Below are 12295 nucleotides of genomic sequence, written 5' to 3' on the forward strand. Positions count from 1 at the left end.
TCGCTGACCCAAGGTGATGTAATGCCTCGCTTTTTTGTTTCTTTTTAGGCGAAAGGGGGGGGGGGGAGAAACGCTCCGCCTTTGTTTTTAATCGGCCGTACGACATCAGATTTAGACCAATAAATCCTCTGATTGAGAGCCAAAGAAAAATAAACAGTCTCGCTTCGGTTCCTGCAAGACGGAGCGCACTGCTTTCACTGGATCAAGCACAGAAAAAACCCCCCAAAAAAAAACAACACTTGTCCGGGTTCTACCGTAGACGGCGGTAAATGGAAAAAAATCATTAATCAGTTTTATCTGTCCCCTGCCTCCACCACAGCCCCTTCTGCAGATTATTACACCTGATGTGTTGAATGAGCTTGGAAGGAGCTGCGAGCGGAGCTGGCTGCAGGGCCGCTGCAGGCAGACTGCTGGACTCGTTGTGAGGCTAGTAAAGCAAGCTAGACGTCTGAGATGTTCCATGTGCGGTTTTAGGGTCCAGATATCTCCAAAGGCTGTTGAAATTACTGCATTTTTTTTTTTTTTTTTTTTGTCTTTGCTTCAGCGGCTCAGTTTGGTGAGTGTGTAATTACCGTGCAGCTGAGAAAATGGCTTCTGTGACTTTTTCAGGCCCAAGAAAGAAAACCTCACCCACAGTATAAAGATTTACTTTTCCTGAGAGAGGGGGGTGTTAATCAATTCAGAAATCTGTCCTCCCCCCCCATTGTTGTTGAATCAGCTGGCCACCACAGGTTTTTTCCTCTGTTGTTGCTGCAACATGCTGGAGCTTTTAGAGAAGGTGCCACACACACTGGCATGACGTCCTCAGCACTATTTACAGCTCCCCTTTAGGACAACACTTGATCTTTTTAAAATATTAGCACACACACAAACACAGGGAACTTGGACCGGTCCTCTTTGCACACTCCCTTGAGGTCCTCCAGAGTCCCCCTCATCTGGTTAAGCGTGTTGTTTTGGCCACATACTTTTTTACCCTTTTCTCTTGCTTGAAAGACCCAATGATGACCCGTTTTGGTTCCTGATGGAGTCCACCTGGTTTGTATTTAAATTCTGGTATTTTAAAGGGTTTATGATGCTATAGTTCCAACAAGCTCTCCTATTTTTTTTTTTTTGGTGGAGGAGACGTAGGACCACAGCATCACAGATCCTCAGGCACACTCAACAGTGGTCATCAGCTGCTTCACCACTTGTTTGTTTTAGGGCTGGGCAATAAACTGATTTAATCAATTAATTAAATTTTACAATTTAAGATTTCATCTCTGGAAAATTTGGGATTTTTATTTTGCTAATGCACTCTTTGGGGATCCATGAAGAGAATAGCCTGCAATATTGAATATATGTTGAGGAAAATCCATCCATCCATCCATTTTCTGAACCGCTTAATCCCTCATGGGGTCTCGGGGGTGCTGGTGCCTATCTCCATAGTTCACTGGGCGAGAGGCGGGTTTAGGAAAATATATTGTCCAAATATTTTGAAGGGGAAACTTTTTTCCATAATAAAGGACACTTTAATTTATCCATTTACCTTTTTTTTTTTTTTATTAGCTTGAAGTTACACAAATGGAGCTTGGTCTTGCTCATTGTGTAATGATGACATTCCTGAAATAAAAGCAAGTTTATAAAATAATTTCTTTTAATTTCTTTTTGTGAAATGAAAAGGAGGAAAATAAATCAATTAATCATATTTGGTATAATAAAATTGGAGATTTTATTTTTAAGCCATATCGCCCAGCCCTAGTGTGTCTCTTGTTTCATCCTGAGCTTGCATGGAGTTCTTTGGTGTTCAAGTGCTCAAAAGTTTAATCTGACCAAAAACACAGAGTCCCAGCTAAATTCTCAGGCACGTTCAGCAATCTTTGCATGCTGATGTTAGTAATTGTGAGACAGAGAAAGCTTCGTTCTGTCACGCCTCACAAACAACTGGTTGGCACTCAGCGTCTGGTGTTTGCTGTAGAGACGCTGTGACCTGAAAAAGCCACTCTGCTGCAAGTTTCATTTGCAGCAAACTAAACTTGGATCTGCGTTCAGCCTTTTTTATTGGAGTTCTAGTCGATATTAACTTTTAAATGTTGCTCTGACTATAAGCTCACCAGCCACTTAATTAGACCCACCGTGTTGGACCATGTTTTGAGCTTGAAATGATCCCATTTCTTTGGGTCACATATTCAACAAGGAGTCAGAAACATCCCAGAGAGAATGTGATCTATATTGACCTGCAGGTACTGTATGGTGCTGGCACACAGTACCTGCAGGTCTAGGATGTGAATATCCTATTCCACCACACGTCAAGAAACCAGTTTGAGCTGATCTGAACTTAGTGACTAATAAAAAATAAGATCTAAAAAATAAAATCTGACCCAACCATGTCAGGATTACTGCTGATATCAAGACCCACAGGCCAGGCTAAGTTTTTTTCCAACTGGGCCAGATCTGGTGAGCCTGTGGTTATTTTAGCTGCTTGGTGTCGATCATCTCCAACTACTCTGCCCACTCTCCTCTGACAATATCAAAGACTTTTTTGTTCACAGAACTGCCACTCACTGGGTGTTTTCTCTTTTTTAACCCATTCTCTGTAAACTCAAGAGCTGTCAGCAGATCAGCAGCAATGGCTCAGATCAGCTCATTTCAAATCTGAGCTCAAAGTCACTTAAATGGAGAGACGTGTTAATTTTGATGATTCATTTCTACTCCAGCTTGCTGTCTTCACCGGGTTTAGATGTCTACAAGTAGGACTAATTCATTAATTTACAATTTATTAGGATTTAATTTTTGTAGAATTGGGAATTTATTTTGCCAATGCTCACACTGGGCTTCAATGAAGAGAATAGCCTGCAATGCTGAATATGTTTCCAAAAATATTTTGTCAATATTGTAAAGTAGAAACTTATTATTTTTGTTTTACCATAAAACGGGACACTACTTTTTTTTTTTTTAAGTTCGTTTGAAGTTACACAAGTGAAGCCTGTTCTTAGCTCATTATGTAAAACCATTAGCAGCAAACATTCAGTTAAATTCTCATTGTTTACAATGGCAGGGCCATTTTGTTTTACAAGTATGTTTAACAGCTTGTTTTTAGTTGCACTTTGAATTCAGGTCAACTCCTGGACGAATCGCTTAAAATAAAGGAGGGGAAAATAATAATTGATCAGATTTGGTATAATAAAACCAGAGAAGGAGCGAGGCCTCATCTCCACGAAGCAGGTCTAACGTCTGACACTCAGATTCCAGCCCTCATTTTTATAACCAACCGTCATTTTATTTCACACTATAAAACATGTATGCACTGAATCACTGGGGCTCTTTTTTTGAGATACTGTTCACCTTAGGGTGCGCTGTGAGTTCAACAGAGAGGGGAGTCCTTGTACTACCAAAACCTTGAATCCATGATAAGTTCTCAGCAGTTTTGTGATATGTTCTCAACGTGCCATTTTAATAGCAACATTTATCTGTAATAACTGTATGGTATGTTCTCTTATTTTTCCATATTAAAGAGTAGCTAAGAGGTATAGGCCACTGCAGTTTATCGTATATATTTTTACCCTGGGGAAACAGGATGTCATAGATTACTAATTAAAGGTTCCTATATATTTGGATTATATAAAAGGGGACATAATCATGCTTTTTAGTTCATTTCCACATTGAAATAATTCAGTTGTGGTCTATATAAAGTGGAACTGCGATGCTTTAGTCTGAATTCCTCATTAATTTACCCCCCCCCCCTCCCCCTTTTTTATTTTATTTTTTTACCCCTGTTCTGAAGTGCGTCTGAGAGTGACTAGATATGCTGCTGTCTCTCCAGGCCGCAGAGCGGTCCGCTGCACCCTGTTCAGCCATTCCTTTAGTACGCTGGGGGATGGTGTAATGAACAACCAACGACTTATCCACATGTAGCTTTGGTATCCTTCAGCTTGGACTACAAAATCACTCAAAAACATAAAAATGGTGGATTCACAAAATTGGTAAGCCTGAAGTCCATGGCCTTGTTTAGAAGCTCCGCAGCAAATACTGTGACGTAATAGTCCAAAAAAAAAAAAAAAAACGCAATACAGAATAGAAAAAAATTGAATGGGTTGAAAAATATGACCCAAAAAGAATATAAAGATATCTATGGTGCTCCTGCAGAGACTAAATCCAGCTTTTTTGCACTCATCAAGAATCCAAGTACACAACAAAATGTATTTAAGGGCTAAAAAGTGGATATTGCATGTATCTTGTATAATTAAAACCCATTAGTTACATTTCTAGGAATATACTAGGATTTCTTTGAGGAAAGTAAAGTGGCACCAGTGATTTAAAAACAATAATTTCTGAGGTTGATTCCCACCATCAAATGTTCCCATCTTAAAATGTTCAGCAGGACATTACATTTTAAGGCCAAACATGTCTGTACCAGGGGTGCCAATATGTTTGGAGGTCACTGCATGTTGCTCCAAAAATGAGCTAAATCACAAGCTTTTCAAACCAAATTTCCAAAAAAAAAAAAACGTAGTTTTTACTGTTGGGTAGTATAAAACGTTTATTGTTTGCATGTACACAACTGGATTTACAAAATGACTATCAAAAGCAGAAAATCTTTATTGACGATACAAGATTAATTTACTTTTTTTAATTGAAATATGTGCCCTAGAGTCTTGTGTGCTCTGCAGCTTATGAGACCATCAGAAGCGCACACGTACGCGCCATGAGTATTTCGTAAGAACTTTGTCCTTTTTCTTCACGATGCAAGTGTACGTGCCTTCGTTGATGGCGTTGGCCACTATGGTGATGTGGTCGTCCTTCAAGGAGATGTAGTTTGGGTGCGAGTGCTCCAGCAGCTCCCCGTCTTTGTACCAGCTGAAACAGGAGTGAAGCTTCAGACACTGTCCAAGCACCGCATCCTCACCACAGGTAGGAAAACTCATACGACACCCAGGAACTTACTGTACGTTGCCTTTCTTTGACGCGATTTTCTTCCCACAACGAAAAGTGAGCTTCTTGCCCTCGAGGACCAGCTTGTGTTTCGTCCTTGGTGGAGTTGGTGTCGGGGCTGCAGTGGGAAAAGGGAAGTCTGTAATGGGGAGGAAATACATTAGTGGGAAAACGACTACATTAATGTAAATATCCAAATCATTTCAAATCTTTTTTTTTTATATATATAATAAAAGCTAATAGGGAACTCTTTCATAGCACTGCGAAAATAGAACTAAAAATAAGATTTTTTTTTTCTTGAAATGACAGTATTTTTCCTTGATTTGAGCAGGTAAATAAGATTATTTGCCAATGGAATAAGATATTTGCACTTAAAATAGGAACAATTCATCTCCGTCGTCTTATTTCAAGTGCAGTATATCTAATTATCTTATCTTAGGGGTAAAAATACTCATTCCATTGGCAAATAATCTTATTTACCTGCTCAAATCAAGGAGAAATACATTAATTTCAAGAAAATTTGACTTATTTTTAGTTCTCTTTTTGCACTGAGTGCTTTGCAAAATTATATAAGCTTATTGAATCTTTGCACATTTTGTCATGTTGCAACCACAAACTTCAGCATATTCATCTGGATTTCATGTGATAGGTCAACGCAGTGTACTGTATAGATGAAATGGATATCAAAGATACAGTTTACAACTAAAAATCTAAACCAATTTAGTGTGTATTTATATTGTGATATAACATATTATTATCCATATAAGGCAATAACGACAGCCAGTCTTTAGGACGTCTCTACCAGCCTTGCACATCTGGAGACAGACATTTCTGGCCAGTTTCTTTACAAAAAATAGGATTATGGAGATCTGTGAATCAATTTTTTTCATAGGACTGTGCTTTGCTCCTTGGTCTTCATGATGCTTGCTTGATCCTCAAACAGCAGTATTTATACTGGCATTATTTTACACATAGGTGGACTCTGTGTAGTAATCTGGTGATCATGTGCGTTCCACTGGACTTTGTTTAGAGGTGTCGGATAAAGGGGGCTAAACACAATTACACGCCACACTTTTCAGATTTCAACTTGTCAAAGCTAGAAGAACAAAAACAAAGATTTTTTCAACTTCACAAATATGTGGAATTTTATGTTGGTCTATTACATAAAATCCCAATTATACACATTTGGGTCTGTGGTTGTAATGTGACACAATTTGAAAAAGGTTCAGAGTATATATTTATCTGTGTCCTTCATAATATTAATCTATAAATATAAAACACTGTTTCCCAACAAGCCCTTCGCCCAACCTGGTTATCATAAGAAGCATCATGATCCAACCCTCATCAGAGAGGGTGATGCTGACCTGTTGGGGATGTGGCAGCCCTGTCATCACAACGTCTCCAATCTGGTTTCTGATAAACACAGACGAGCTGCTCGGGTTCGGCTCTTCAGACTGCTTAAGAGCCTCTCATTCTCGTTAATGCCGCAAAAATCCCAATTGACCCGGTGCGTCTCTAACCCTCAAGCCACAGTCTGAAATTCCAGCGGCTTGGAGTCGCTCTGGAATTTTCCACAGCCGTACAGCGTCTCCCGAAATCAACAATGAGGAACAGATTCCTGCAGGCCAGGAATCGTATCCTCGTGCCTGTCTCCGAACTGTCCCTCGTTGCTGACAAAATCCTTGGGAAAGGCAAAAAAAAAAAAAAAATGCAAGGGCCGTGATAGTTTACAGGAGCCATTTCCTGTTGTGCAAGCAGAGCATCCCACAGTAAAACCTAAGGAGGCGCTCAGATTGCTGATGTGTCAGGCTTTACGTAAAGCAGCTGTAGTTGAACAGCGGCCAACAGGTACCAACTCTACCGAACCTCATGGGAAAGACTTCTCGTTTGCAGAAGTGCGATTTAATCTGCTGTTAAACCGGGCACTTAAAGAAACTCCATCGCAGCTCTGTGAGGCTGGACCTGTTGGCTCCAGCTGTTCCATTGGCAAACGGTTCACAGCAGCTCCTTACGCTGTGAAAGCTTTCGTTTTTGTTTGGCTTTTTTTTTTCTTCTCCCTGGCCTGCTGTCTCTGCTTTCTGCTGCCTTACCGTAACAGAAATCACAGCTGGAGGGGCAGTGCCTCTGCATCATCCTGCGCTTGCTGTCGCAGTAGCCTTTCCGGGCCCAGGCGGGACAGATAAAATACCGGTCCAAACATCCTGGAAGAGATTGGAGGGGGGGGAAGGGGTGGAATTAGGAGGAGCAGGACCAGATAGCGGTTCTCTGTAGTCAGCTGCAAAAAAAAAAAAAAAAGAAACTGGATTCCCAATCTCTTTTTCAGGCCAACAAAGACGAATCACTGTAATACACGCTAATGATGACTCATGACTTTATACAGTGTGCATCAATGCCACATTGGCTTTCAGTCTCAAAGACAAACACAGCGGTCTACTTTCCTGTTGGTTCGGACCCAAAAATGTGTCATTTCGTAGTATACAGCTGGTTTTAAAATGTTTATCTGGGTGTAATTCTCATAATTCCAGGATCTGATTACAAAATGCTTCATCTTTATACCATTCTCGAGTTAAATTTATCATAATGTCAATATTTTCCCTTCCTTGGCCCACAGTCCCAGCGGACTTTCTGACTAGTAAGAGGTTACCATGTATTATGACGGCTGAGTTGGCATTTGGAGCTATGGTGACAGCACAGGCATCGATTTTCTCTTTTCAATTCCAGTGTTGATTAATCAGTTGTGTGAAATGCATTTCAAACCAGGTGAAAAATTGCACAACAAATTCCATTTTTAATGTTTTTACTTGCGAGGAATCCAAGATATCTTCAAAGATCCAAAACTACCTGACACTACTTGGGTAACAGCCTTTTGCATCTATTGCCAGATGTATTTTATGTTGCTGGATCACAGAAGGAGAACTGAAAGTCCTTCTTGGGCTCCAATTATTTAAGAACCTTTTAGAAGAATTATAGAGTCCAACTTGCATCCAATGTTCTTTAAAAGAACTGTCCTGTAGTCTGCTACTCCTATTTAAATAGAAATACAACAATTATTCCAACTGCTGATAAAAACCTGCTAAAACTTATAAGCACTTGTAATTCAAGTGAATGCTTAGTATGAACAGAGATGGCCATCAAGGTGAAAGGATGAAATTGAATAAATCCTGCAAACTTGCTAAAAATAAAGCTACATTTTCAATAAGAGATTACCTCCTCCACCGTTAGCTCTGCAAAACGATCTTTCTTCTTTTAGGTGCTGTCAGACTGTTGGCCATCCTGCCATATCCCAGAAGTGAAAAACATGAGCTACATGGGTCCATAAGTGAGGAAATAAAAGTGATTTTGTAGGTAATCAAGTCCCGTGACATCTACGATGTATGTGGGTCACTTTAGATGTACTTCTGTTCTGATGTTCAACTAGTGAATGTGTGTATTTGTGTATGTGTTACATTCAGTTGTTTGGGATTCACAGTGTTCAACCGAGTCAGTACTGAGTACGTCATTATTGCTGTCTGATCAGTGTTTTTCCCCCTTTCATATAAACGAATCAGCAAATTTCCAGGGTAGGAAGTTCCAGTGCTCTCTCTATGTCCCCAAATGGTCAAAACAATATCCCAATTAATCAAAGAGTAGGCCGTGCTGTCAGTTTTACTTCCAGTTTCAAGCCTCTGGCATACCGGGGTGAGTGAAATTGTCTGGATGGCTCTGTTGCAGGGGTGCACATGTACGGTATACACAGGGGCTGAGATTTGGAGTGTCGGATTTTTGAACAAGTTTAAGTAATGCATGACAGCCTGCCTGGCTTAGCTGGCCTTCGTGCAACTCTGTTAAACGAATATGAAGGCGGTTTAGTGTCATAAAGCTCCGTGGCATGATGTCTTCAACAGCTATTGAAACAAAATACATGAGCGCAAAATTGTGATGCGTAACATGGCAAACAGAGGAGAAGCCACATCAAAGACCTGTTCCTGAACTTCTAAAACATTTATGACACTGAAAGCAACACCACACAGAATCCTCTATGGGTAATGTATGATAAATGTTTACACTTTTAGCTTTGAAGTCATGTTTATTTATGATCATTATGCTACTGCCCTGCCATGGCACTCGTGTTTCCCAAGACTTTTATTACATGCCCAAAAATCTGGGTCTTTTCAACCTTAAATGAAACGGGGATGTCTGGTACCTGCTTAAATGGATTTTAAAGGGGTTAAAATGGTATAACAGGAACATTTTATCAGTTGTTGACTTTCTAAAACCTCGCTATATGTTCCAGACCCTGCCGTGTTCTGACAGGGATCTCGCTAACCTGAGAACTACGAGCATACCGTAGAGACGGTGCAAACCCCAGACCTCGTCCTGCGTGATTCGCTTGCGTCCTGTCAGAGTAGCGTTCAAGTGCATTATAGCATTTGGCTCCAAGGAGTGCATGAGCCCGAGGACATGGCCGATTTCATGAGTTGCCACATGGACGATGTCTGTCAGCCAAACCCCTGCAACAAGAACATGACTGCTATTGTCATTCATTCAATTCATAATCTGTGGTCAGAAAAAGCAAAGATTCATGCCTTTCTTCCAGCTGAAGCGCATGTCTCCCAGAATCCAGTATTCGTGGTCGTCGAAGTGGATCTCGCCCGACGGCGGGAAGAAAGCGTGAGCGAGTTCACCTGTGATGCCATCGAAACAGTGGTGCAGGTAGGACTGCCAGCAGTCCGTGTGGTTGACCGGGTAGAATCCTGCCAAATCAGAGAGAGGAACACAAACCTCTGAGTTAACGGGGGAAGCACTCACCCTATCATATCTCCTCTGTGTGGACTACAGTCGGGAAATGATGAATCACTGAAGACAGAGAGCTCTTTGCTGAAGTGTCACCCTGCAGAATGACAACCATGCCTCTCCCTGTCCCTGACAAATTATGCTGGACTCTCAAATTTAATGCCAGAGAGACCAATAAAGCATAATTCACTCTCATTTGCCATGGAAGTGGTTAAGTATTTAGAGGGTTTTTTTTTTTTCCTTTCAGAAAATTGTACTGAGTACAGACTTTGTACTACAGTAAGGCAAAGTGATTTAAGAAAAAGCACCGAGAAAGCAGAACTCGACCTGGGAGCCAAGCAACATCTGTCGGAGACTAGTACAGCTGCGTGCAGGCAGCGTGAGCACCCACCAATCTTAATGTCCGCCTCCTCGTCAGCTGGCACCTCTCTGAATGAGAACGGGGAGACGTCACTCCACAGGCCGAAAGCCCTGGCAATGCCTCGGCGCGTGTCGCTGGCATTTATCAGGTTTGTAGGAAAAGACAGCAACCTGTTGGGAAGCATCGTGCCATTAGTGACTGCGCTCTGTGCACATTCCTCTCTGCAGCTGAGGGACTCGGCCAAAACACAGCGGCTACTGTTCGGTCGCACACAAATTCCCACAAGCACTGCGGAGTGCGGCTCCATTACTTCATCTTCTTGTGCATCTCAGCCAGGGTTTGATCTGCTCTGGGGCTTTTAATGAAGGTGAGGTATTAATCAGATCGTCTGCGGTTAGTTTAGCGGGTTTTTTTTTTTTTTTTTTTTAGATCACCGCAGTGAGACTCTGTGGTCGCTTCTTTAATTCTCCTTGAAGGGTCAGTGGGTTGACTGATAACTCCAGAGGAAGTGAAATTGGTGAAGCTTTTCAGAGCAGTTTGCCCTTTACAATCCACATGGTGAAGGTGGAGGACTAATCGTTGTTTCTTTCTGTATTCTGCACAGAGTGAAACATCCGTATATTTGCACCGGACATTGTTTCTCCCAGGAGTCCCAGGAGAACAGCTGGGAGCATTGACATTTTCAAAGAAAACAAAAACTTTAGTGGTCGCATTTGAATGCAGCCAAGAGTTTCACACTGAGCTGCAGTAAAAAAAAAAAAAAAAAAAGTTATAAAAGGGGTCTTGATTAGTTTGAAGCAAGAATCCCGATGTGAGACCATGACATGTGAGACCGAGACAAAACAAAGTATGAATGTAGTCAAGACTTAGACGGCACCAAGACTTTGATAATGTGGTCTCAACACTTTGCTTGAGTTACACAATCCCACAATTTATTACAGCTTGCGGAAAGTCATTTACTTGGAGCAAAGCACAAACACCAGAGTCACACGGGCTTTGGTAGGACGACACAAACACTTTTGTCTTTGCCAAAGTCTGCCTTTGCAAATTTCTGAAGGTCCCTAAATCTGACATCTGTGGATGTGGTTTAGCTGCGCTTTAAAGACATTGTTTAGTCGGAATAGAACAGCTTGCCATGTGTTTCTCATGCATTTCAAGGCGCACGCTAAAACATCATCCACCAAAAGTTGCTCTATGTCACCCCATGATTAATTCTGGAAAACTACTATGAAATAGTACAGCTAATGCTAAGCTGGTTAACGTTTGGCTGCACGTGTGCGTCCTGCAGTCGCCTGGTTTGCCTTTTTACCTTGTTACCAGCTTGTCACATTTATTGGATATGCAGTTGAGGCTCTCCTTACATTACACTTTGGGTTCATCTAAATTTTGTGGCAGTGGGCCTGACTAAGGAAGGTGCACCAGTAGGTCAGCTTCCTAATGAGATGGCATGGGTAGATTCTCTTCAAATGTTTGCAGCAACAACTGCATTATTATGATTAAAGCAAATGTCTTGAACACTGTGTTACATTAGCCTTGGACCTGGTGTCCCTCTGCTCTGATCTGGGCATTGGTGTCATCTCCTTAAAGGTCTTGGCCTTGGTATGCTCTCGTCATGGGTTAGGGGGTCTTAAATCCAACACTACTTAATTGTGTTAATAAGGGAAGAGTGTGTGAATAAATACTTATATGTTAGCTTGAACTTGTCCCATTTGAGCTGCTCTGGGGTCAGGGTGTAGCGCTTGTTCCTGGACAGGTGGAGGACTTGGGAACGGGCCTCTTTGCGGATCCCGATGATCAACACGGTGGTGTGAGCTTCTTCCTTGGACAAAGCAAAAACCTTTAATGTTTCACCTTACAGAGTGCAGAACAGTGAGCACCTCCCCTCGCTATCCTTGAAGCAACTCCAAAAAACACCATGGCATGGCATTCTTTATGTCATGACTACTTTTAGAACCTATTAATTGTTGTAACGTTTGCTTTGGACAGTTATTTATGAATACGCTGATTATTTAAACAGGACATGGAGTCACAAGGTGGTGCGCAACCAACAACCTTTCTGAAGGAAGTGACAAAGGGACCAGGAACAGCATTTTTGGTCAGAATTATTGCTAAAAATAAAAGGTAGGTGGTGCATATAGAAGAAATATTAAAGTGTTTTATAGCATAGCATATAGTGTGGGGCTGTACTGGTGCCTTAGAGACCGAAGGTCCTGGGTTTAAAGCCTAGTCTAGTTAGCATGTTCCCCCCTTTCA

General features: G+C 41.4%; 1 protein-coding gene across 1 annotated transcript; it reads right to left on the reverse strand.

The window, feature by feature from the left end:
* Positions 1-4498: 4498 nt before the first annotated feature.
* Positions 4499-11861, reverse strand: mmp23ba (matrix metallopeptidase 23ba; the record flags this gene model as incomplete). The annotated part of the gene is given in 7 exon segments (XM_036130610.1): positions 4499-4833; positions 4921-5047; positions 6999-7109; positions 9234-9398; positions 9474-9641; positions 10073-10212; positions 11725-11861. Coding segments are annotated over 7 exon segments (1023 nt in total), but the record flags the coding sequence as incomplete, so codon positions are not given.
* Positions 11862-12295: the final 434 nt, after the last annotated feature.

The sequence above is a fragment of the Fundulus heteroclitus genome, chromosome 1, assembly GCF_011125445.2.
Source record: "Fundulus heteroclitus isolate FHET01 chromosome 1, MU-UCD_Fhet_4.1, whole genome shotgun sequence".
NCBI lineage: Eukaryota > Metazoa > Chordata > Actinopteri > Cyprinodontiformes > Fundulidae > Fundulus > Fundulus heteroclitus.